Below are 27,588 nucleotides of genomic sequence, written 5' to 3'. Positions count from 1 at the left end.
CAAACATCGTAGCACTTGGGCCTCCAAACCTCAGGCGTTCAGAGGACAGATGGGAGCCTTCTCTCCTCCAAACACCACACTGCGCAGGGAGGGCGGAGAGGTGGCCTCACTAAGGACACCGGGCACTCTCCGTCTCTGGGGCAGGCCCTGAGCTGCACGCCTTCCAAAGTGCACGTGCAGGTGGCCCCAGGGGACGGAGGAGTCCAGGGGGACCGTGATGAATAGACCCTGAAGAAGCATTAAGTTGCAGCAAATGAACCAATGAGAGGAGAGAAGGGGAGAGGGCACCCGGTCCCACCTACAAACCTGTCACCAGAGCCGTGCAGAGCAGACAAAATCTACCTGTGGCAACGGCTGAAGCAAGGTTCTTAGGACCCACCCAATTGTCCCTTTAGTAAAACAATCCCATCAAGACACAGCTTTTCTTCAGTTTTACCCCAGAGGTGCTCAGGCAAAGGGCACGCAGGAGAAAGAGAATAGAGACACTTCTCTGCTAGTGACCACAGTCTCTATCTGCACGAGCAGATGTGGCCAACATACCATCTGGTGACCCCCGGGCCCTCGCACTTTTGTGCACGGGGTGGTGGTGGGAGGGAGGTGGCTCTGTTCTAAGGCTGACAGGGACGTCTTGGCTTTAGGAGATGCGCTCATTCATCATCGCGGCCGGGCGGCCGTCTGTTTCCCGCTGCTGCTGCCTGGCCGCCCACGGACCTGCCATATGGCTGGAGGTGGCGCCTTCGGGCACTGTTAAAATGCTGCACCTACCCGCCCAGCTAGGAAGGAAGCCCGGGGTGAAGTGGGCCCTCCGCAGCACGACAGCACACTCTGTCCCCAGCCCCGGGCAGGGCACTGCCAAGAGCCAACCCTCTAACTTCTTAATAGTTCTGGAATCCCTCCAGTTCTCTCCATCCTCACTACCACTGCCTCAGCTCCGACCAACATTTCCTCACTAGAATAATACCAAGAGTTCCTGCCATTTCTGCCTCTCGTCTTGCTCCCCTCCATTCCGATCTCTAATAATAATATTCCTTGCTTAAAAGCTTTGGATACCTCCTCCTGCCCCCAGGAGAAAGTATAAGCTCTTTAACACATGTTAATACGTCCCTTCATCTGGGAGGCCGAGGCAGGCGGATTGCTTGAGATCAGGAGTCCGAAACCAGCCTGAGCCAAGAGCGAAACCCCGTTTCTACTATAGATAGAAATTAACTGACCAACTGATATAAATAGAAAAAATTAGCCGGGCATGGTGGCTCATGTCCATAGTCCCAGCTACTCAGGAGGCTGAGGCAGGAGGACTGCTTGAGCCCAGGAGTTTGAGGTTGCTGTGAGCTAGGCTGAAGCCATGGTACTCACTCTAGCCTGGGCAACAAAGTGAGACCCTGTCTCAAAAAAAAAAGAATATGTCCCTTCAAAAGTAGCCCCTACTTTCTGCTTGAGCCTTGATTCTTGCTAGTTGCTGTCTCACGGTGCATTTCGGCTGTGTGAATGCATTTCATTCTCTTCAGATGCACTGAATCCTTGGTCTGCCTCCATGCCCTGCCATCTCTCTCTTTATTTTTTCATCTCAGCTAACTTCTCTTCCACCCTGAGGTCACAGTAAACGTTCATTGTTCCTTGACTCCTAAGACTGATTTAGGTCCCCTCTATCCACGCCTTTCCCTAGAAGCCCACAATTAACCACAATCATAGGGCTACTCACATGCTACCAAATCATCTGCATACTTGTCTGTCTCCTCCTAGACTGCTGCCTCTTGAAAGTTTATTGTTTTATTAATCTCAGCTCAATATTTTGTCAAATGAACAAATCAAATATACTTGTCAAACATCGGCAGTAAATTGGCAAGCTCTCTGGGAGAACCTGGGAAGGGCTGAGGGCCCCTTGATGGCTTGATAACATCAAGCTCTCCTGATTTCTTCCAGAAGCACAATTAGGCAAGAGGACTTGTCTTTGTTTGGATAACCCAGTGATATTCCCACCATCCTCTCTAAGCATGGATGATGGACATAGTATATATTACATTCCATCAACAAATAGCAAAAATTTCTCATTGATATTAATATATAGGCTCAGGGTACAAAAGGGTCTATTTGCTACCAAGAAATATCTGTGATATGCCTTGCAAAGTGTAGGCATTCAATAAACATTTAGAAAAAATGAAATGCCATAACTAGGAGATTAAGGTCCTGTTCACCTTCCCATTGGAGTAAGAGTTGACACCTCAAGTCAACTCTCAAGGATTCCCCCAATGAAGTCCTCTCTGCAAAGTCCTGGTTCAAAGTTGCAGAACATTCTCACATCTACTACCCAACCATCTGGCTCTCAGAAAGGGAGAGATGAAGGTTACTTTTCCCATCTCCAGGTAGTAAAACATAGAGGAATAGAAGAGCAAAACTTCTCCTTAGGGGCAGACACAAAATGGGCCCCACTCCAGATGCCTGTTTGTCTCTCCTTCCCATCCTCACCCCAAAGGCAGGGCATAGCCAAGCCACGCACGCCTAACCATTGAGAACAGTGAGCCACACTTGGCATGGAAAGGGCTCTTGTACCTCAGTAGTTCTCTTGTTCTGTGATCTCTTTATGTGCCCAACCAGGAAATGACTTATAAGCCTCTAAGGAGTGTCAGCAGGCAATGCAATGCAATGCCAAGTACTTTTCTCACTAATGTGCATAATTAAGGTCATTAAGTTATGAATGTGAGCACATTCAACTGGAGGATGGATATTTAAATAATGAGATAACTGCTTTGCGAGAAGCCTGATTAGAAAAGGAAAGCAGCAGCTGAGTCAGCCCTGCAAAGTGGCGACCTTATCAGAGGCCTTCACACGGCAGAGGAGGGCATCCTGCTTGGGCTTCTGTCCCTGCTGACCCCACGAGCCTCCCCACCCCCACCACTTCTGGGCCCCCATCTCCAGTGGACTAGCAGTTAAGGGAGGAGATACTCTCTGTGGAAGATGTAGAGAAATTCTCCTGGGGGCAGCATTATTTAATTTATTCTAAAGCAAATGGCATGAATAAGTGAATAATGCCTGCCATCGCATCACAAAAGCAACAGGCTCTGCAGCCCAGGATGTGTGGGGGCTGGCCACCTTCCTGCACTTCATGGGTCTCTGTACCAATCTGGAATGAGGGGCTGGGGTCAGACAACTTCTAGACAGTACTCACTAGGCAACCCCCACACATCACTGTCTGGGGTAAGGATAAAGAGGAAGTGGAGAGGAAGAATAATAATAGCAATCAGTAATTCCAGCAGCTATTTATTTGGCACTTACTGCATGCCAGGCCTCAGGCCAGAGATTTCACAGCCATTGTGTCTGAGCCCCTCGACCACCCTGCCAGTGAAACAGAGACATCCCCATCCCCATTTTACAGATGAGGAAACTGAAGCTCAGAAAGCAATGCCTGGTTTGGGGAACTTTCCAAAGCCACACAAAGTGAGTCCATCAGCGGGGAGAGGCAAGGAGCACAGAAGGCCATCTCTACTGCCTATGTTCATCAGGGGCTTACCCTACCTTGTCATCGCTCACAACTCTGCACACCGGCAGCCTCTTAGAGAGGCAGAAGCAAAGGCGAAGAAGTAGCACAGGGGGAGACAGAGTCATCCCTGAAAGCTGACTGAGGGGACCTGGACATAGGTTAGGTCTTTAACACGCACTTAGTGAGTATTTGCAATTGGAATCTATGAATCCCAGCTCCTCCAGGTCCTAGCTGATTGGAGGCCAATGACTTAGCACCTTTCTATGCCTGTTTTCTTATCTGTAAAATGGGAATGATGGTAATAGCCCCATCTCATAGGGTTGTGAGGATTAAATGAGTCATTAAGAGTATTTTGCCCATAGTGAGTGTCCAATAAATCATAGCTCTTTTTAAAAAATTTTATTTATTAATTTAGAGACAGGGTCTTGCTGTCACCCAGGCTGGAGTGCAATGGTGTGATCGTAGCTCACTGCAACCTTGAAATCCTGGGCTCAGGTGATTCTCCTGCCTCAACCTCCCAAGTAGCTGAGACTACAGGTGTGCACAGCACCATGCCCAGCTAATATATTTTTAAAATTTTTTATAAAGATGGGGTCTCGCTGTGTTGCCCAGGCCAGTCTTGAACTCCCAGACTCAAACAATCTTCCTGCCTAGACCTACCAAAGTGTTGGGATTATAGGCATGAGCCACTGTGGCCACATCTTCGCTCTTAATATCATCATGAACATTGTTATTATCCTGACTGATCAAAACATATAAAATCAAGGCATCCTGGTACTGCTGAGCTTCTATACAAAGAAAACCAGGGGCTTGGACTTAAAGCTCCTCCCTTAGTCTGACCATAATCCAAATGGCCAACATGTACAGCTCCCCAGGCCAAGCACTGGTTCTATGGAGTAAGTTATGTGGCCTTCAGATCCCAGCATGAAGCTCTGAGTGAACTGAGACTACTGCCAACAATAAACCGCTCACATTGACAATTTAGAGCAAGAGAGTTCTGTATGAGCATCGTGTCTTTCAATGAAAAAAAGAACAAGGTAGGACTGACTACCTTATCCTTGCTCCCAGTGGGGTTCTCAAAGGGGCAGCCGTGGGGTGCCCAGGGAACACTTCAGAAGGCTCAGGCATGAGCGCTGGTTCTTCCACTCAGCAGCTGTGTCATAACAGAAAAATCAGTCAACCATGCTGAGCCCCATTCCAACTGTGTTACTAGGAAGATTAAGCGGCATAATATATACAAAGCACTCTGTTTGCTCAAAGCAGTCTATCAATGTAGGGAATGAGAATTAGTATTTTCATTCTTCCTATAGCAAATCCACTTAGTCCAGTGTAAGCCTTTACTTCCCCCCAATCAGACCTCACCTGCATATTTCTGGGTGCAGACTCTCTCCCTCCCTCTCTCTCTCAGCTGGTGTCAGGGCCTTTGAGGAGCAGCTGGTTGGGGACAAGGGAGGTGGCAAATGCAGAGTCAGGTCTGCACCCCCAGAGGTAGAAGTTGTGGGTTCTATTTTCAGCCAAGCTGGCTGTGGAAAGGTCAGCATGTGACCTCATGAGAGACCCCTCCCTGCCCTAAGCCTTGTTCTCAGCTTCTAAGCCCGGGGATAAGAAACAGCCAGGTCCTGGGGGCCCAGCTGACTGTGCAAAGCAGGCTGACAATTTCATGTGGGGGGAGCAGCAGCCACGTCTGGCTGCCACGGCATCATGAGGGACACAGTGCCGGGGACGGGGTGGCAAGATGCTGCCAGGGTAATTATCACAGTTCAACACTGCAGGGCTCCTTCCAGACCCAGCCAACACCCTCTGACTCTCAGGAGCACCCACTGGACAGTAGTGCTTATTGTCATTCCACGCAATGACAGCTTTGATTCCAGCTTTCAGCAGTATCCCAGAAAAATTGATATTCATAACTATTTCTATGCCTTCTTTACTACATGGAAATGAGACAACCAGTGGGTGAAATGTTTAAAAGGGTGTCCAAGTGTCCTATCCATAATAAAGTTGGGGATTTATGAGCTGCGTGTCTCACTAATGATCCAGCGCTTTCCCTCCTAGTCACTCTGATCCTCTCAGTGACAGATCAGGGAAGTGGCCCTGCAAGTTTCTGAAGAGAGCGGGAGAAGAGTGGCTCTGGAGCGTGCACTGCTGTTGCATGATATAATGTGAAGAAATAATGGACCAGAACACCCTCAAACTGGTGTCATGCTGATCAAATTCATGGACGACTTGAGGCTAAGGAGGTAATAACCAAGAGAGTCGATTAAAGATCAAGATGCTTAGCCATGACACCCAGAGCACAAACCACAAAAGAAAAAAAAAAAAAAAAAAGACAAATTGGACTTCATCAAAATGTTAAACTTCCATACATCAAAGGACACCCTCAAGAAAGTAAGAAAGCTACCCACAGAATGGAAGAAAAAACTAGCAAATCATGTATCTGACAATCGATCATAAAAATAACTTTAAGATTGTGATTTGGTTAAAGCTATAATGCAAGCACATGGAGACAAAGAGGGTAAAATTTGTCTATAGGAGAGGTGCCAGGAGCCACTAGAGGAGAGTGGTGTGTGGGGACAAATGGCCACTCCACACCTCCAAGTAGTCAGGGAACAATGACCCTCCTTTAGTGCCCAATGGGAAAGGGCCCACCCTACTGGAATCATGAGGTTGAGTCCAAAAAGCCATTGCCAAAGCACAGGATAGCAGCAATGTGCTTTCTCCATGTAAGAACTGATGCCTGCCAAGAACACTGGCAAGCTTTGTCTAGGAACGTTGGTATAGGGTGAGATTCTGCAAGAGGTTTCAGGAAAGGAAGAGCGCAGCATCACAGTTTCTTCTGAACCAAACTCAGGTCCGGGTCTATGAAAAGGGACTGGAGAAAACAAAAACAAGTCAAATGAAAGCAGTATTCTGTTACTGGCAGCATGATCCTCCTCTGTCCTAGGGCCAGAGCTGAGCGCTGATGGAGGAAGACATTTCCCCCACATTGGAGCAAACTACTGAGCTTCTGCACATCCTTAGGGGCAGCATAGGAAAAGTAACATCAGCACATTGATGGAGAAAAGGGTCGGTGCCAGCAGTGGATATTCACATAGCAATGGAGGAACCACGTGGTATGTGTCAGGAGTGGCCAGGGAAGGAAAGCAGATCCTATCAGGTAGACGACTAGGCAGCTATGGTCATCGCAAGTCAACATGAGACATCACTAATACCCCGTAACTTAAGTTGGGATCTAACGATCTTGTTGGTAAGCAACAGAAAAAGAAACCGTTATTTTGTTCCTGTTACTGTGACTCTGTTCCATGTCTATGTTCCCAGATTGGTGTGGTCAAGGAATATGCAAAGACACATTGGGACAAATGTCAAGTCATGGAGTTGGGCTCCAAAAGCCAACTGCAAAAGCAAAGGATGGTAGAAACACGGTTCACAGTACGACCTCGGAAATCGCTTTGAGGTTCTTCTCAATCCGGACGACTCAATCTCTGTGAGTGCCCATGAGACCATTAACTATCACAGAAAAAGAATGGCTAATTATCCATTTGTCCTCTCACCATTTCTGAGTGGTTGACACATAGTAGGGGTTTAATAAATAGATGTGGAAAGGAGGGAGAGAGAGAAGCAAAGACGGAAGGCTTAAATGACACATTCAACCGTGTGTTCGGAAAGGCCTTCACTCAGAAACCCTGCCTCCCTTCCACTTGTCAAGGTGCTGGATTCCAGCCAAGGCTGCCAGCGCTTGCCTGGGAACACGGCTCAGTGTAATTAAACACCTGAGCTTCCCAGGAGGGAAGGAATTAAGAAGACAGCCAAGGGAGAGCCTGTGGCTTTTGCCTGTTCCTGGCCTTCCCGCTTGCAAGGCTGGGCCTGATGGACAGTCCCAGGGCCCGACAGCCCCCATCACTTTGTGTTTTCAATGCAAGACTGCAGTCTGCTGTTCTCTGTTCATTTGCACATTTGGACCTGGCTTTACAGGGAACCAGAATTTACTGTAGTTTCTCCAATAGGTACCTATCAAACCCAGGCAGCTCGAAGAAAGGGGGTCTGGCCCTAATTTAGGTGCTTATAATCAGGCAGAGGAACATCCCCCCTCGGCCACCCCTGCCACCCAGCTCTGGCTCAGCCACCCCCATTCCAGCCCAGACCAGCTCCTCTTCCCATCTCCTTCCCTCGAGGAGGAACAAAAGGTCAAGGGCAAGCAGGGCATCAGCAGCTCTGCAGAACTCACTGGTGATTGTTCACGTATTTGATTTTCTTTTAAAGACTCCTGCCCTTTCATTTCGCTCTTCCTACCAAGACCTCTCTCCTTGCCAAGTTTTCTTGCAGTGATGGTGGGTTTTTATCACCATGTAGCTATGATTCAGAGCCAGACCTCTAGCTGATGAAAGCTAAAATTGTTCTCTCTCACCCATGCAGAGAGGACCACAATGGGGAAAAGTGAAAATGGAAACATTTTGTGAGGCTGCAAAGTCACTGTCAGGGGAGGATTTATGGAGTTGGCACTAACAGCTCCTTGTTTTGCTGCATCCTCACCAGAAGAGTTTCTTCTTGATAATTACTTCTACAAACAAAGATTATAGAGCTCCTCTCATACGAAGCATTGTGCTATCTCTGTTCTCAATTACTCGCTTCGTGCTTAACACTGTCTCCCTGCCTTTACACTCCCATCCAACATCTACCAAAGTCCCTGGTGGAATGGTGGAACGATGCAACCAAATTAATGAACAAACAATACAGATAGAGGGTAAAGAGTGGCATCAACATCAACTAACAGGCTATCTGTGGCTCTGAACCGATCACTAGGCAGAAACAAAGGTTCTAAAAGAAAAGAACCTTTACTTTCATGTATGCCATTTAATTTGCATCATTTCCATTTTCAGATGAAGAAATAGCCCCAGGAATTAGGTAGTTTGTTCACCTGGCTATTAAGTAGTACAGCCAGGATTCATATCCATGCTTATCTCTTTTGATCGCATGGACTTTCTATGCTGTATGATTATAGAAATAGAAGTTTTGCTGCTGACCTGAAGTCAGCTGCACATGCAGCTTGACTGGTTTCACTGAGAGTGGAGATGGCATTCCTAAATCATCCTGATTGTCTAGTTAGTTTCCTTTCTGAGTAGCATTGATTCCAAGGGGGCTGTCCAGGAGAAAGAGGCAGTCTTTGATGGAAACAAGCTGAACACTATCATGGGCTATGGCATTTTTGATCCAACAAACTGAGTGATATGATCCAGAAATAACTGCTGGAGTCTTCCAAGTAAAAAATCAAGACTGCACCTCAGTGGCTTTTCTAAATTGAAGACATCACGGAGATCTGGGTGTTAAAAAAAATTCAGCAAGTTGGCCTTACTGCAATGTGTTGCAATCCCTGTCTCTTGGCACATGATAGACAGTCAGAGGTGGTCAGTCACCAAGCATGAGCCTACTGCAAAAAGGAGTCTATGAGGCCTGACAAACCAAGAGGCACAGAGCAGGTGCTCAGCCCCTCTTAGATGATCACATATTTCTTTCTTCCCAGTATTTGGCAGGAAGGGGCGGGGTGGTTGCTTTCTCTGCAGCCTTCTGCTCCAGGGCCATCCTCATTGCTGATGATGACTGCAGTGGCCAGAGTGGTAGGAAGACAATGAGCTTGGGAGTCAGATACCTGGGTCTGCAGTCTAGCTCCACCTTTCATAAGAAGGTTGATCCAGGAGAAGACAAGGACCTCCCTGAGCTTCACTTTCCTCACCTGTAAAACTGGGATAATAATACCTATGACTTAAGGGTATTGGGAGAGGTGAACGAAGAATGTATATAAAGTGTTCCACACACAGCATATATTCAATCATTCATCATTATTAATACTGTTCTTACCTACCCACTGTTGCAAGTGATACAAATCCTACCCATTATTCACTGACCAACTAAAATCTCTTCTCTTTCATTACACCCTCACTGCCACATTACAGAAATGATTGTTGTCTTCCCAGGAGTCTGAAAGTTTATTGCACAAACATTTAATGCTTGCCAATTTCACATGGCTTTTCCTGTTTACATTTGTGTTTCCCAAACTAGATTGTAAGCAAATTGAGGAAGGGATGGCATTTTATTTTTCCTGCCTTCCTCCACTCATTCAATATTTACTGAGCCCACTGTGGACCAGCGATTGGCTTACACAGCCTCTAACCTAAGGCAGCTTGAAGTCCAGTTGGGGAGACATCAACACATCAATGCAATGTGATAAATCTCAGGAAGGCCCTCAGCGGCTGGCCCAGGGCTCTCCCTGAATAAATGGGGGGTGTACTGCCTGACCCCTCTGTGACCCCCTCACTGGGGAGAGGCCCTTGCACATGTTTCCATAACAACCTGCCCTTTCCTTAGTGGGGATTCATCTCACTATTGACACATCTGGCTCCCCCACCAGACTGCAAGCGAAGAGGGGACAGAGCTTGTGTCTGCCTCGTGCACTGCCCCATCCTTCGTGCACACACAGTGCCTGGCACAGTGCGGGACTCACCTGAACCCAGAGGTACTCAGCTAACTGCCGACTGATTGAGGTTCTGGGGAATTGCAGGTAAATCTAACATTTGTTTTCTCGGGGACCATACTTATTTATGTATTTTTAGAAACTATTTCCCCTGTGGGATTCCCTCCTCCCACCAATTTTAAAGAAGGAAAGGAAAATTCTTTTCTCCTCTGCATGATTCTTCTCTAGCTGCCTGTAGTTGTCAGTCTAGCAATTAAGAGCCACAATAAATGCTTGACAGAAAGCAGCTGTAGAGGTGCAAAGTGATTAATCAAGTTCCTTTGCTGAAAGTGGAACGAAGGGTTTAACCACTCTTTGCCCAGTTTCATCCCTGCTCTTAAAGCTTTGAGGATGTCCCAGGAAGGGACCAGCTGCCACAATCTATTGGCTTTAGTGTGGTCTGTGGCTTCCAGGACCATGGGGTATCCCTCAGCCATAAAAAAGAATGAAATTATGTGTTTTGCAGCAACTTGGATGGAACTGGAGATGATTATCCTAAGTGAAGTAGCTCAGGAATGGAAAAACATATAGCCCATGTTCTCACGTATAAGTAGGAGCTAGAGGAAGAATGTATATGGCCATAAAGAGCAATAATGGACACTGGAAACTAAGAAGGTGGGAGGGGGTGAGGGGTAAAAATCTACCTATTGCGTACAATGCACACTATTCTGGTGACGGTTACACTGAACGCCCTGACTGAAAGCATGATACAATATACCCATGTAACAAAAAACATTTGTATCCCCTAAATTTTTTAAAATAAAAAAAAAAAGCAAAATAATAGATCTTCCAGGGAAAGTGTCCTCTCTCTGCTCCCTGCCATCTCTCCACTGCCCCTTTCTTTCCCCAACTCTTTACTCTGCGCCCCCAACACACACACACACACACACACACACACACACACCCCGTACAGGACATTTCCCCCACCACGTTCCAAAATAACCAGCAAGGGGAGCAATAAAACATGGCCAAGACTTTGTTGTCAGATAAAACTGGATTTAAAACCCAGTTCAACTACATCTTAAACTGTGACCTTGAGTAAGTTATGTTGTGTCTCTGAACCTCAGTTTTCTTATCTGCAAAACAGGGATAAGAACATCCGTTGATGGGGTTGTTGGGCAGTAAAAAATTCCCAGCACGACACCTGGCATGTCTTGAGTGCTCAGCGCATGACTGTTTCTAGTCCCTTCTCCCGAAGGAGCTCTCCTGCTGCTCCTGCACCCCATCCTGCCCAGGGAAGATCCTGTCAGTCAGGCCTGGACAGTCAGTGATTCCTGGAAGGCCTCCCAACCACATGAAATGACTTCTCACTTAAGAGTTTCCCATAACTTGCTCTGCAGTCAGGCCAGTTTTTTTTTTAAGCTTTATATCTAGGGAAGCTCACATCCAGATATACTTATATTTAATGGCCTATACATTAAAAACTACAGTGCATCTGAGATTTGATGTAAGTTCAAATTATCTTAAAGTAGAGCACACCCAAAGGACCAATAAATGGTTGAGAAACATTATTGTTTGTTGAGTCCGATAAATGTGTTATAAGAGAGGAAACACAGAAGCAGAGAGAGAGCTACCCTTGTTTAAACACCCCATGTGGAAACACTGGGCTAGATACTTTGCATCATTATTTTGTTTTTCCATCCCCAAATGGTACCTCCACTTCCAGCTGAGGAAACTACCCAAGGTCAAAGCATTAATTGAGGGTAGCAGTAGGCCTAGAAGCATCAGTTCCAAAGCCCCCACTCTTTCCTGCACTCTAGCAGCAGGTGGCCAGGCACAAGAAGACGAGGAAGAGCAGGGAAACCACAAGTTCTACCCTCCAGAAGCTTCAAGTCTCACCAGAACCAGATAAAATATACAGCAGGCAGAAAAAATAACTATGATGTCATAAGATTGTTCACAGAGCAGTATAAAGTAAGTGCAAGTGAATAGACACAAAACAGGGTCCATCAGCCTTAGGAACACAAAGTAAGGAAGGGTTGAGAACACGGTGGGAGTAACCAGAGTTAGTTTTTTTGGAGGAGAGAAGAAAGGGAGGAGAGGAGGAAGACAGAAGTAGTCTGAGGTTGTGTCAAAGATGGGGATATCCAACTGAAATGCACAGTGGCAAGTAGAACTTTTAAAAATAGTAGGTTCTAGAGAAAAATAAGCTGATTCTCTGGCTAGAAAAGAACTCTAAGAATAAATGAGAAATGAAAGGTTATTTCTCCCACAGTATTCTGAACACTGCCCCACTTCCCAAAATAAACATAAACCAAAAATGAAATTAAACTGCCTTCTCATGCTCCTGAGAAGGGAGCAGCAATTATTATTTTATTTTTTCTAAGAACAGGAAATAAAGAATTAACTTGGAAGAGCAAGAAACAATCACTGTTATTAACAACAATAAAATCGTGGCATCTGAATTTTAAACTTTTTCTAAGAGCTGTCATACATCATTATCCCATTTAGTTTTCGCTTCCACCAAGTGAGATTGTCAGGATAGCCTCTTACCTCTAATCCTCGTAAAAATTAAAGGGTGCAACCCAAAGCACAGAGCAGATCCAGGACTTGAGTCTCTCAACTAGCAATCAGGGATAAAGCTATGGTAGCATCTGCCTGTCCTGGAAGGCCAATTGTTCCTGGTATTAACTGAGTGAAGAAGAGGAAAGGGAAGAAAGTTGAGGCAGACATCGCTAGTCATCTTCCAGTATCTGCTGTCCTTCCCTATATTACTGTACTCTTACCTGGGCACATGCTCTACCTGGGCACATGACCACTAAAAGTAAAGCCTGTATTTCCCAGTCTCCCTTGCAGCTCAGCATGGCCAGGTTACCAAGTTTCAGCAAATGATGTGAACAAAAGTATTAGACAACTTCCTAGTCCTGTTCTCAAAGGCAAGGAGTATGGCCAACCTTCCCCTTTCTCTTCTTTCTACTTTCTGCAATAAGAACATATGGCTGAAGTTAGAACAGCCATATGGGATCCCCATATGGAAGTCATGTGTTGAATGCAGCAGCAGAGCTGGGTCTCTGATGACTGCAGAGTGGCCAGACCAACCCTAAGCTTTCGGGAAGCCTTGTTGATGCCACTATTACTTTGGGTCTTCGTCCAGCAGCAGAATCCATATGCTATAAGAAAAAGAAGCTTTGCCAATAGCACTGAAGACTCCTTCCAAAACTCCAGGCTTTCTCAATTGGCCAGATTCAACACATCAATAAATATTTATTAAGAGTCCCCTGTGTGTTTGAAGTCTCTTAAAAGTATCATTGTAACCTCCTGGGAGCTGTAACCCACAACATTTTAGAAAAACCAGTATATTGATATAGAATGCAAAAATGGATATTCAGCAAAAACGAAATGGAAAGAAATAAGAAATCTTTAAACAAGGTCATGAAGGAGGCAGGGAAAAAACCCCATTTGAATGCAAGTGACAATCCAAACTGAAGTGAGGCCACAAAGCACACTGCTCTGCTACCAGTGGCTTAGGTAGCAGGGTCAAGTGTCCAGGGGTGCAGTACCTAGTGTCCCTTCCCCCTAGGAGAGAAGACAATATAAGGAAACCACTAGGGGGAGGCCTAGCTGCTGTCTGGGAGCACCCAGGCCTGGTGGGAGGTTGCCTGGAGCATTGATCAAGGTGGCATCTGGGGCCGGGCGTGGTGGCTCACGCCTGTAATCCTAGCTCTCTGGGAGGCCGAGGCGGGTGGATGGCTCAAGGTCAGGAGTTCGAAACCAACCTGAGCAAGAGCGAGACCCCCGTCTCTACTATAAATAGAAAGAAATTAATTGGCCAACTAATACATATAGAAAAAATTAGCCGGGCATGGTGGTGCATGCCTGTAGTCCCAGCTACTCGGGAGGCTGAGGCAGGAGGATTGCTTGAGCCCAGGAGTTTGAGGTTGCTGTGAGCTAGGCTGATGCCACGGCACTCGCTCTAGCCTGGGCGACAAGGCAAGACTGTCTCAAAAAAAAAAAAAAAAAAGATGGCATCTGGCCCAGAAGAAGAACTAGAAGGAGAGGTTCTCTGGACCAAACAGATGCTCACGAGAGTCCCTTTGGCACTGACATTTAGCTAGGGTTTTAAGGAGCTGGGGTGGAGGAGGACGGGGAAGGAAGGACTAATTCAAAGAGACAGGTGTTGTGCAGGGCTGAGGTAGGACACCAAATGTCAGGCTTGGGGGTGGAGAGCGTCTGGAGGAGTAGGATGTCTAGACCCCCTGCCATTATCAGAGAGAAAGGAAATGGATGCGGCTGACTTACAATGACAGGATGACAGCAGTGACATTATGAGGAAAGAATCAGAAAAGTGCAAAGCCCATATTTAGAAAATGGGAACTGTCTCTTCACCGTCAAATTCTCCCTGGAGAGCTCCCTCAGACAGGGCCGTGCCCCTAACCTGAAACTGAGACCTCCTAGATACACGGACCCTTCCCCTAACAATGCTTCCTCTTTTGAGGGATCCCTGGGAGGCCAGGACAAGGCTCAGCCACGGTGAAGACGCCATCTCTAGGCCTTTGTCACTGTCTGGTGGGCCGATACGGCCTATCTCTGTCCTTCCCACCCGCCTCCTCCACCACCAGACTATCGGCTCCTTGGACCACCAGCTATGGTGGGAGTCGCTGAATCCTTGGCACCTAGCCTGGTGCCTGTCAGGGAAGGCAGCATGTGCCTCTTGAATGGGGGACATCCTCTCCCGGATGTCACAGAGAGGGCTGGTGTGGCCTGTGCTTCTTTCAGCATCACCAACACATAGGAGAGACATGCACAAAAAAGCGAGTCTATTCACCACACCTCGGGGTTAGTCCTTGCTGGAGACTGTGCAGGACCCACACAAGGAGAGTAGGGGGACCAGGGCAGGGGCTGGTGTGTCCCTGGTCCAGGCCAAGACCCCAGAATGGAAGTTGGACCTAAAACCAGGCAGCTGGAGACATCATAGATCCCCGGAACACAGAGAGAATCACAAAACTTCATTTTAGCCAACAGTTTTCACCTTGCCTAATGCAAATTTTTTTAAATCAGAACTGAGAAAGATGGGCTAGCTTGAAAATAGTTTTCTTGCTTCCTGGCATCCTCTGGGGAATTAGCTAAGTTGTAATGAGATGTTAAGAGCATAGATCAGGGAGGAGAGGCAACAGAAAGCTTGGATAATCTGTATTATGGTTAATACACTGCAACAGAATAGCCAAGGCATATTACTAAGGCACGTAAAATTCAATGCAAAGAGGTAAAAATCATAATGTACCAGGTAATTCAAAAGCCCACTGGCTTTGTGTCTCTTTTCACCCCTTAAGGAATGCTAGGCCTGACTGCCAGGGTAACTGGGAGGAAGGCAGCCCCAAGCCCTCAGCATAAACACAGGCTGCGATCAGTGCTTCCCATCACTAGAGATCTGCATTCTGGTGCCAGTCCAATCCTGGGAGCTGTACAGGAGGGAGGTAAGTGTGCACATGTATACACACGGGCAAAGCAAGACAAACAAGAACCCCATAAATCTAATAAGACATCAGCAGTTGTCCTGAACAAAGGTTGTTTGGAATGTGAGTTTACGATGATAATTACTAACGCATTAAACAGAGTGCAAAAACTTTCCTGTTAGCACAGAATTTGTCAGACGTGTGTCACACGGAGACTGGGACAGCTGTAACGGTAAGTGACAGGTTGCTGAAAAACAGCTCATTTCCTAAGCACCTGGTCCCCTGAGTCTGTACCATAATCTTGTTTTTAAATTAACATAACAACAAACAAGCAGAGAAAGTTTCCACGGCGGAAACTGCTGGCTTGTTAAAGTTTACGGAGAGAATTTTCAATGTGTCGGTGTGCAAACATGGAAAGACTGTGGCAGTCTGCGTTGTTAGACCATACATCACAGGATAGAGGCCTGAATCTGAATCCTTTCTCTCCTGCCCACTAGCCCCCATGTTCTTGGGAAAGTGAGTTAAACTTCTCTGAGCCTCCATTTCCTTACGAAATGGAGATAATAATCTCTAAGGCAGGGGTCCTCAAACTTTTTAAACAGGGGGCCAGTCCACTGTCCCTCAGACCGTTGGAGGGCCGTTGGAGAGTGCAGCGCACATTCCACACATGCGCACTGTGGGCTCGGGACAAGTAGGCTGCTAAGCAGGACAGGCAGCGGTGGCAAAAACACTCAGCAAGCTCGGCGGGCCACATGTGGCCCACGGGCCATAGTTTGAGGATGCCTGCTCTAAAGTATACAGCTGTCAGCAGAAATCGTGTGTAGCATACTTAGCACAGTGCCTAGAAAATAACAAGTGTTCAGGAAATGGTGTTAAATAGATGTGCTTGACTAAACATCATAGTTGGCTGCATAATGCAGAGGTGACTACCCATGTATTACACTTTTTAAGAAAAGAAATAGAAACATCTGACTCTGAGAAGGTGGGGAGAGAAAAGAGGTGGTAATAACTGAGGTTTTCCCTGGAGACTATATCCAAGAAATTATGTTCTCCATAGAAGAATGGCTTTGGAAAAAAACAAATTGCTTGTCCTTATTTTATATGCCACCAGAACTGGTTTCTTTTCTTCTAGGTAGGAAGTTGCGGGGAAATCTACTCATATTTGAAGGCCTCTGGGGAGCCCATGAAATGGAGCTCATTTTCTAACTGTCCACTCTTAGCGAATTCTCTGTAATGGATGTAATGAGGTCTTTAGATTGACAAAGTGTCTCATCTCCCCGTAGGAGAAGGAAATCACATCCTGTCCTGGGTACGGTGCATCTGGTTGTTTACCGGGTGCCCCAAGGCTGACAAAACCCCAACAAGCACATCCTAAGAAATAGCTGCAGTTACAGTTAAAACAGTTTTAGAAGAGCAAAGGTCTTAAATCCTTTTCTGTGCCATGAGAAAGCACCTCAAGTTCTAATTAAGCTGAAGCAATTAGCCCCCCACAGATCCTTAAGGCTGCTTCCCATGGCCAGGCAATCATCTCTATTAAAACCCATTTTAAAATAAGGAGCAAACCCAAAAGCTCCACTGGCACATGCTTCTCACAAATCAATTACCCCCTTGGACACGTCCTGTAAATACTCTCAGGCAAGCTCTGCCTGCAGAGAGGGCTTTTAGGAAAGGGCTGCATCAGACATGATGAGATAGCTGTGTAAAAGGAGGTGGGAAGCAGCACATGTGACAACCTGGGGCAACAGAGTCCACTCGCAAAGTGGGATGCTGGATCTGGGGTCAGTTTGACAAAGCAAGGCAAGATGAAACCTCAGGTGTCCCTGGGCTGGTGTCACAATTAATTCATCAACTCACGCTGGAGGAACAAGTCAAGCAAAAAGGTTTCTGCCTGTGGAACCAGAGCCCAAGAGTCCTCCAGAGTAACCAGACCACTGTCCAAACTGAGACTTCACCAGAGGACTGTTCTCTCCCACATCAATCTGTCACTGAAGTGCCAACAGGGTACACTTGGCAGTTTCGCAATGAATCGAAGCCACATAAGCGCATTTACTTTCTCCCTCGCCCTCCCCCCAGTTAGGTTCACTCCTACCTAAGACTCCCTCTCATTCTTGTTTGCAGCCAAAACTTGTTTTTAGACTCAGCAATGGGAATAGCTACACAGTGGTTAATGGATAAATGATTCAGATTTAGGTATCTTCCTCAAGAACTAGTGTTGTTTTTCAATGCAGCCAAGTTACTCCAATAACCTATTATTTCTTAACCCAATAACAGCTCTGTGTGGGGTTTTTTCTTTTTCTTTTTTTTTTTTTTGAGTTGGAAAATTTCTCAACTATCAAGCAGACATCAGAAATGTTGATCTAGACTAGCACTATCCAATAAAAATAAGATTTAAAATTTTCCTAGGGGCCACATTGAAAAGAAAAAAAATGATTAAATTATAATGTTTTTTTAACCCAATATATCTAAAATATTATTATTTTGACATATAGCCAATATAAAAGATAATTAATGAGATGTTTTACATTCATTTTTCATACATTCTTGTTCTTCTATGATATTGGGCTGTACAGATCTAGAGCTATGTTTAAATCTACCTAATTTAGCATGATGACTATAGCTACCAATAGTGTAATGTATATAGGAAATTTACTAAAAGAGTAGATTTCAAGTGCTCTCACCAAAAAAAGGTGACTATGTGAAGAGATGGATATGTTAATTTGCTTCACTGTAATCATCTCACTATGTATATGTACAGTATATCAAAATGTCACATTATACACCTTAAATATATACAATTTTTATCAAAAAGAAAAAAAAATCCAGACATGGAAAGACTTCCATACTTCACTGTTTTATGAACAGTTTAACAGATTGTATGTGTAGCATGATCTCATTTTAACTTTATAAAAATCTGTATCTGTGTATTCAGATATGCATAGAAAACAGCCTTGTACGAGAAGACAACAAAAGTAATAGCAGTTATCTCTGAGATGTAGAATTATGGACAGTCTTTATTTTCTACTTTGTATTCTTTTGTATTTTCTCAATTTTTTTTTTTTGCAGTGAGCATATACTACTTTATTAGAATAACTATAAACCTAGTCTTCAAAAAAAATGTTGTCCCTTCTTTTAAGTTATTATACCCCTGATCCTGTGGGCACAGTAGCCATTGCCCTATTTCCAGCTAGCAGAAGAGATGGCCAAACAGTATGTCCCTACCACCCCTGTCCCAGCAGTGTCATACTTACAGCCAATCATCATGATGGCCACCGCAAAGATCTTCTCGATGTCTGTGGATGGGGCAATATTCCCAAAGCCCACACTGGTGAGGCTGGTCATGGTGAAATACAACGAGGAGATGTAGACAGAATTCTTGCTGGGACCTCCTTCCCACTTCCCTGAGCCAGACCCATTAAATTGGTAAGGGGTGCCAATGTCCATCGCCAGTTGGTAGAGCCAGCTGTTGTTGCGGATCGTCTTAGTGTCCTCGTCGAAGATCTCATAGTCCCCGATGCTGTACCAGATGCAGGCCATCCAGTGCGCAGCCAGCCCGAACACACAGACCAGCAGGACCAGCACAGCAGCTCCGTATTCAATGTAGTGGTCCAGCTTTCGGGCCACTCGCCCAAGACGGAGCAGCCGGACAACTTTCAGAGAACTGAACAAGCTGCTGATGCCCTATGAGAAGAGGAACATGGCGTCAAAGAACCAAAAGAACCAAAGATATTACTCCTTGCCCTTCTCCCCGCCTGGACCATTACTTAAAGCATAGTGAGTGTATTTCTGTGAGATGCAATATTATACAACGCTTAAAAAAATAAAATTAGAATTTTATTCCAAGATGTGTGGAATGGAGATTTCCACTACCTTTTTCCTACGTCCATTGAAAAGCAAATAAATAAGCAAACAAACAAAACAAATAGAATTATATTTTGCATAAGTAAACAAATATATGAGCACCTTTCCATGTCATAACTTACTTTAAAACAACTTTTAAGGGTTGCATATTTCGTATTGTATAATATTGCATAATATTTTATTATAGTTATATTGTACATAAGTATGCAAATATATATGTGTTGGAAAATGGTTAGGAAACACACCAAAACATTAACAGTGGTTACTGCTGTATTATCAAGTTATGAAATTATAGGAAAATTTTTACTATATTTGTATATATTTTATATATTTATATAGTTACTTAATTTCTGTAATTATGATTATTACTTTTATAATTTAGAAAAACAAATACCCCCAAAAAGCTAAAAATGAATTAAAGAAATAGCTGAGAAGAATAAAGAAATAAGATTCTATTTTCTTAGGAAAGTTATAAATTCTGGAAAGGCTACATCCCTGTCAGGCCAGGGATCATACAATCAGACAACCATCTATTAATACTTAACACAATCAATCAAGGAACCTGAGAGCTAAAAGGAACCTCCTGATTTCATCTGGTCAAGACTCTACCCTCTGTGTCCACTGATCTACCCAGCCAGCCCTATTCTCCAAATGGTCATTCTGTAGGGAATAGCATCATGGTGTAAAAAGAATCCCAGAGTAGAAATCTGGACAATGAGGTCTGAGACCCACACTAACCACTAACTTGCTGCAAATTTGGATAATTCAGTTACCTCTGGATTTCCTTCTCTAGACAACGAGGGTGGTGGATTGAGGAACTCTAAATTTTCTCCACATGCTAACATACTCTTATCGGCAAAGAGAACTAAAACATATTAGAGAAGTCGTGCTGTTTCAACCCCTAAATACTCCTATTCTAAGACAATTGCAAGATTATATGCAAGGGAAATCGCCATTAGCTTTTTACTACTTCCATTAAAAAGCAAATAAACAAGCAAACAAAACAGAGACATTTCTTTGAATCAAGACCTTGTCCTCCCTTATATAGCAAAAATCCAAGGAAGGAAGATGTGTCCTTCATCAAGCAGACTGAATGGTTTTTCACTATCTAAACACCAGACAGTTTCTAGGTCACTGCTATTCTCCCTTGTCCACTGTCCTCTTAAATACAACCACCCAAGGGTCAAGTTATGTCACAGACAGAATGGAAATGTATAAATGCTCTCTGATAAGCCTTTGTCAGAGACTCAACCGAGACTGTTTCCTCTTCTTCGATATGCAGCTAAACTATATTTTCCCATCTCCTTCCATGTGGGTGGGTCCCTGGGACTAGTTTTCACCAGTGGTGGAGCGTGAGGTGAAACATGTGTCACTTCCAGGCCATTGCAGTTAAAATAAGTGTTCTTTCTCCACATGCTTTCTCCTCCCCTGAAATGCCTTTCAGATGAGGCTAGTTAGATCTTGAGGCCATGTATTAAAGATGGTGGACCCACCGCATGAAAGGAGCCTGAGTCCCGGTAGGACTACATGGAACACCGCTTACCCCCAGTCAACACGAATTGTATTGTGACATAAATGAGAAAGAAACCTCTGAAAGAAGCCACTGAAACCTTGGGGGACATTCATCACAGTACGCAGCATTAGCCTACCCTGAAAACCACAGAGCCCTTCTGAACACCTACACGGTACGTGGCATAGCCTTGGCAATACAGACCAGAAATCAGGTTGTCACACAAATTATCTTTGTTGAGGTGAGAGTGGGACAGAAGAGAGATGTATGGCCCATTAAAAATCAAAACAACAGTTTCATAGCCATAAAACTTACAACAGAAATGGTCATTTCTTGTCCAACATACACAAGCGAATGGCTGGATGCAAGAATAATAAAGGATTTCTCTAGACCAAGGGACTACATTGCCAGGGTCAGTCTCATCCAAACTGTTAACTTTGACATAGTTTACTGTTGGTATATCCAATATTCCTCCCCTGGGTCTCCTTTTCCCTCTCTGTGCTTTTCCATAAAACCTGCTATGCAGAAAGGGCTAAGAAAATCCTCATATTAAGGGGCAAAAAGCTAATGAGGGCAAATGGATATCCTCTCTCCACAGGGCACTTACATTCTGGCAGAGGAGAAGACCTTGGGAAAACAACTTCCCATAGTGGAAGAATTGAAAGCACCTACAGCCTGCATGAAGGAGATATTTTAGGAGGCAAAGGAGCCTTTTTGATGACTCAGAAATCACACATCATGCAAGCAGCCACCTCCTCTCCACCTCCTCAGGAGGAGGTCCCTGAAATCATTTTTCAAAGCAGTTCTACTCTGAAGTTCTACTTACTTCCTTGGGCAAAAGTGTCTTGTCATTTTCCCTCACTCAATCCATACTCATTTTCCCATACTCAATCCAAAGCAACATGTATGGAGAGCCTACTATGTACTCCTTGTGCTAGTGCCATGCACAAGAAGAAATTAAAGCGACACTTCGCCTCCTTGTTCACTATTGTATCTCCAGTGCCTGGAATATGGAAGGTGTGCAATGGGAAGAAAGGAAGGAGGAATTAAAAGCATAATAACTAGTGAGAGAGACAAGATATGATCAGCGAAAAGATCAGGGGTCCTCAAACTTTTTAAACAGGGGGCCATTTCACTGTCCCTCAGACCGTTGGAGGGCCGGACTAGAGTTTTAAAAAAAAAAAACTATGAACAAATTCCTATGCACACTGCACATATCTTATTTTGAAGTAAAAAAACAAATGGGCAAAAACACCCGCATGTGGCCCGCGGGCCGTAGTTTGAGGACGCCTGGAAAGACATTTCTACCTAATAACTGCTGAATTAGAGAGCTAAGAAGAAATGTAGCATTCATCTAGTCCTTTGCATCCACTGAAGTACAGAGGAAAAAAAAATTCAGCTAGTCTAACTCTTCTGAGTTCAGCAATGTCCACTAGAGCTCCCTTGGGGAATGGTCATCCAGCCTATCCTTGACCATTCCCCTTGACCATTCCTACATTCTACCTCTGAGGCTCCATTCTGTGGCAGTCATTCATGGAAAGAAACAATGGGGAGAACAATGGGGATCCCGTCACCTTCCTATCTCCTTCTCACTTCATCTCTCCTCCCTTCTCCATCCCTTCCCAGTGGCCACCACAATACATGCAATCACTACCCAAAGGCCGTGCAATCCGCTAGCCATACACTCTACATGTCTCACACATCCCACATAGTAGGTGCACAATTATAACACTGTGTCTACTTGGACTGGTCCCTCAATCAAGAATGCCCAGCATTTCTGTTTCTGTGTACTCATCATTCTTCAGACTTGTCAGCACCTACACCCTGATGCCTTTCATGACTGCCCGGTAGTCACAACCAGGCACTGACTCTTCCACATGTAGACAGTATTCTGTGCCCATTACCACTTGAACACATTGCCTTGCATTAGTTTCCTCTACCATTTCCCAACTGTACCAGGAACTATATTTTCCTGAAGGCAGAAGCCATTTGTTATCCATTCTAGAAGCCCCATGTATTGGGTTGAATAGGGTCCCCCCACCAAATTCCATGTCCTTTTCCAAACCTCAAAATTTGAGCTCATTTGGAAATAGGTTCATTGCAAGTATAGTAGTACTGGAATAGGGGAGACCTTTAATCCACTATGACTGATGTCCTTATAAGAAGAGAAAAGATGGGCACAGAGGGAGAATATCATGTAACAGATGCAGATTCAGAGATCAGAGTGATGCATTTTCAAGACAAGGAATGCCAAGGATTGCCAGCACCACCAGAGGCTAAGAGAAAGGCGTGCGATACATTCTCTCTATAGCCTGCCAATACCTTGAATTTGGGTTTCTAGCCTCTAGAACTGTGAGAAAATAAATTTCTGCTGTATTAATCCACCCAGTTTGTGGTAGCACGTTACACCAGCCCTAGGAATCTGATACCCCCACGCAAGGTCTAGAGCACAGTGCTCTTTCAGAAAGGGTCTTGAACATTTTCTAAACTAAATTGAAGAGTCTGAATTATTAGAGAAATCTTACTCATTTTAAGGAACCTCTGGAACAATATAAAACAAGCATTTCTTCATTGTGTTATTTATCTATGTTTACAGAGATACTCTATTACATAGTTGTGTAAGTTATCTTTTATCACATTAACAGCTGGAATTCTAGATGTTTAAAAGCATTTCAAGCTATTAATTTGAAATTTTTTTTTCTGACTTGCCTGAAGTTCAGTAGAATGAGATAAATAAAACAGAATACTCCAAACATTAAAAAAAATTAGAACACTAACAACTTAATAGCACCATATGGTAGAGAATCACATTTCCCCCAGAGACTTCTTGCATCAGAAAACTACATCGCCCCTAAACTGCCACAAACTGTGCATGCCCACCAGGAAGCAAGTGGAGCGACTTCGCCTGGCATGCACAGTCACAGAGCTTGAGAATCAGCCTGCCAGGAAGCCCCTACCCCAGCAAAGCTGTGCCACTGTCTGCACTAACAACTGCGATCTAAGCCACTGAGGCACTCATTGTCAGATGCTGCTGACAATGACTGCAGCCAAAAAATCACCTGGAGACTACACTACTGCACCTGCCCAGAACAAAAGCCAAAGTGCCCTACCCAACTGACACTATAGCACATACCTATAGAAAAGAATCCTTCCCTATGTAAGCCACTCCATAAAACTGGAAGAGGTGACAGTTCCACCAAATGTGCAGATATCAATGTAGGAACACATGAAACATGAAAAGCAAGGCAACATGACTCCTCCAAAGAAACACAATAACTCTGCAGTAACAGACCCCCAGAAAATGAAATCTATGAAATGACTAAAAAGGAATTCAAAATAATGAACTTAAAGAAACAAAGGAAAAAAAGACATTCTATAATAAAGACATCTGCACACAAATGCTTATGGTAGCACAATTCACAATTGCAAGGATGTGGAGGCAACCCAAGAGCTCATCATTACATGAGTGGATTAATAAAATGTGGTATATGCATACCATGGAATACTACTCAACTACAGAAAACAATGGTGATCTACCACCTCTTACATTAACCTGGATAGAGATTGAGCCCATCCTTGGAAGTGAAGTATCACAAGGAGGGAAAAATATGCACCACATGTACTCGCCATCAAACTGGTACTAAGCAACACTAAGGTGTTCAAATGGTAGTAATACGTATTGGGTGCCGGTCAGGGGTGGGTTGGGGAGTAAACCCACACTAATGGAAGCAGAAGACATTGTATGGGGGAGGGACATGCTGGTAACCCTGGCTTGGGTGGTGCAAATGCATTACATGTAACCAAAATGTTTGTACCCTCATAATACCCTGAATTAAAAAAAAAGATTAAAAAAAATAGTGAGATACAAGAAAATACAGACAAACAATTCAATAAAAATCAGAAAAGCAATCCATGACCTGAATGAGAAATTCAACAGAAATAAATAAAAAAGAACTAAACAGAAATCTCGAAGCTGAAGAATTCAATTAATAAAATTGAAAATACAATTGATAATGTCAACAACAGACTAATGAGAAGAAATAATTTCAGAACTTGAAGAAAGGTCATTTGAAATAACCCAGTAAGACAAAAGAAAAATATAACACAACCCTACTTAGAACCACTGAGAACTACTTAGACATCATCTCCTACTTTCTAACGGGTAAAATTACTTTAGTTTAGCAAACAGGCCCTTTGTAATTTGGCCCTGGGCAGCCCCATCTCTCACTACTTCCCTCCCAGGCCTCCTCTGCTTTAGTGATAACAGGTTATTTGTGGTTCCACTACCACACTATGCCCTCGTCATGCCTTCACTCATGCCATTCTTTCTACCATGTTTCCCCAAAATTAAGACCTACCCATAAAATAAGCCCTAGCAGGATTTCTAAGCATTTGCGCAATATAAGCCCTAACCCGAAAATAAGACCTAGTGATGGGCGTGGCTACGCAGTGTATCTGCACAACCCATGCATTTCTCTTCTTGGAGCAAGAAGGCGAGCAGCCCTGAAGAAGAAGGCAGTATCTGCGCCATAGTGACAGCTACTGTCCCAGAGGTGACCAGAAGGTTCGGGCAGCCCCACCAACAAGGTCAGCTCCCCCTGTCAGGTCCCGGCCACCCTGTGCGTGCTGCAAGCTGAGGCTTTGAGGGGAAAATAACACATCCCCTGAAAATAAGCCCTAGGGTGTCTTCTTGAGGAAAAATAAATATAAGACCCTGTCTTATTTTCAGGGAAACACGGTATCTCAAATACTGTCCCCCTGGTTGTCTGTCTGGAAAACTCATCCTCAAATACATTTTTCAATACTCCAGTAGCAAGATCAGTCACAACATCTTGATTACTAAAAACTATCACTGTATAAAGTATGAAAGTAGTCTACTTTTTAAAATAAATATTGGAGGGATTTGACCTTATTCCCAAAATAATATCACTCTCACTTGAATTCTAATTTGTTCTCTTGACCTATAGAGAAATGAGTACATCTATGGTAGCATCTTAGAAACTGACAATCAGATATCAAACACAAGAATATAACCCTCTGCATATGTCTTAATGAAAGAAACATTGAGAACTGCTGGCCTAAGACACAACAGAAACAGTCACCTCTCTGTGACAACTCCCTGGATACACATAGGCAGAGCTCGACCTGTCCTCCCCTCTGGACTCTTAGGAATGGTCTGTCATTCATTCTTTCAACAAATTCTCCTTCGGCACCTAACATGAGGCACGTGTAGTTTCAAGCACTGATGGTAGATCAGTGACAAACTAGACCAAAATATTTGTCCTTCTGGGACTTTCATTTGATTGGGGGCGGGGGGAGACAGACAATAAACAGAATAAATAAGTAAATGCTATTTTATATGATGATAAGATGAAAAATTAGGCAGGAAATGAAAATAAGAGGTGGCAGGAAGAAGGGTGATGGTGTTCTATAAGGTTGTGAAGGAGAACTCCACTGAGATATCAGCATTTAAGTAAAAATGGAGATGAGTGTGCACGCCACGTGAGTATTTGAGTGAAGCACGTTCCAACAGAAGGATCAGCAAGTGCAAAACTCCTGAGGCAGGAATGGCATTTGTCACGCTTTATATTAGGCTGCCAGGCCCTTGAGGTCAGGAAGCACACCTCCAATGAGAGTAATGATTAACATTTACTGAATGCTTCCGAAGTGCCAGGCAGCAGTAACCATTTTACATGTGTTATCTCACTCCTCATAGGCTTCTGGGGTTAAGTATATGATATACCTAACTTACGGTGGCAGAAACTGATACACGGTATTTTTTTTTAATTCACTGCTGATTTTATTCCAACTAAATAAAGCAGCACACAAGTCATCTGGGTAATACGCTTAACTCAAGGGACAAAAGTCAAGAAACAAGCATTCTCCATCACTACCCATGGCTGCCTTCTACATCTCCTCTCAGAAAATGTGGGTCAACAAACCACAGGCAAAGAAACATGGGAAAAGAGAAAAAGGGGAAGTCCAATTTATCTAGTGTGCCAGGGAAGGTGGTGTCTCCATCTTCTTTTCTGTAAACTGTTCCACCAGCATGGTTCATCCCGGATGATTTTAATATCATGACCATCTTCCCTGATTTTCATGCACAGAGCATATTCATTAAGCGGACATGTCGCTGCCACACACACAGGGTTAAAGTCCCTGGGACACCCTGGTAATTTATACTGAGCACAATTTGGTGTTCTATATTCTGAACACTGACCAAATTCAGAGTCCAAAGAGGCTGCAAACACCTCGGCTAGGAGCAACAGCACTAAGTGCAGTGCCACCAGTGCCATCCTTGTCACAGCCAGCCATGTGGATACAGCGCATCCCATGCTGGCGTGACAAACAAGGGGCACTCCAGGCTGGGGTATCAAGGGGCAACTCACCCAGGGTGGGGTGGGAGTGGGGTGGTGGAGGGAGGGTGGGCAGGGGGAGGTGGCAGGAAGAGGAGCGAGGAAGGGTCAGGGGGAAGAACCAGGAAGGGCAGGGAAGGAGACAGGTGGTAGGAGGAGGGGGGAGGGGGAAGGGGGCCATAGGACAGAAGCCGGGAGGGAAAGCAGAGGAGGGTGGGTGGTTGCTACCTCACTTGATACACAGTATTATCTGTCCAGTCTGGCACAGGTAAAAAATGGCAGAGCTAGATTCCAACCCAGATCAACTGACTTCCAAGAGTATGTTCTTAACCCTTTGCCCTGCAGACAGCACCTTTCATTCCCCATCTCTAGAGTTCTAGCTCCCTGCAGATGCTCAATGTTTGTTGGATGGAAACCTCAAGGAGGTTTGCAAGGAGAAGTTGTGACAGTAGTATATCTCATGGTCTGTTACAAGGATTTACTACATTATTAAC

At 44.6% G+C, this 27,588-nt stretch overlaps 1 protein-coding gene across 4 annotated transcripts in view; it reads right to left on the bottom strand.

Moving 5' to 3' along the window:
• KCNH1 (potassium voltage-gated channel subfamily H member 1) overlaps nucleotides 1-27,588 on the bottom strand; it is a 322,315-nt gene that overhangs the window by 174,721 nt on the left and 120,006 nt on the right. For all 4 annotated transcript variants that reach the window (XM_012781689.3, XM_012781690.2, XM_020284403.2 and 1 more), the window contains one exon: nucleotides 18,619-19,048. In XM_012781689.3, the coding sequence (XP_012637143.1) occupies nucleotides 18,619-19,048 (430 nt within the window). The remainder of the gene's footprint in view (nucleotides 1-18,618; nucleotides 19,049-27,588) is intronic.

Source organism: Microcebus murinus, chromosome 23 (genome assembly GCF_040939455.1).
Source record: "Microcebus murinus isolate Inina chromosome 23, M.murinus_Inina_mat1.0, whole genome shotgun sequence".
Lineage (NCBI taxonomy): Eukaryota > Metazoa > Chordata > Mammalia > Primates > Cheirogaleidae > Microcebus > Microcebus murinus.
Note: the sequence above shows the minus strand (reverse complement) of the source record. Positions and strands in the feature narration are given on the sequence as shown.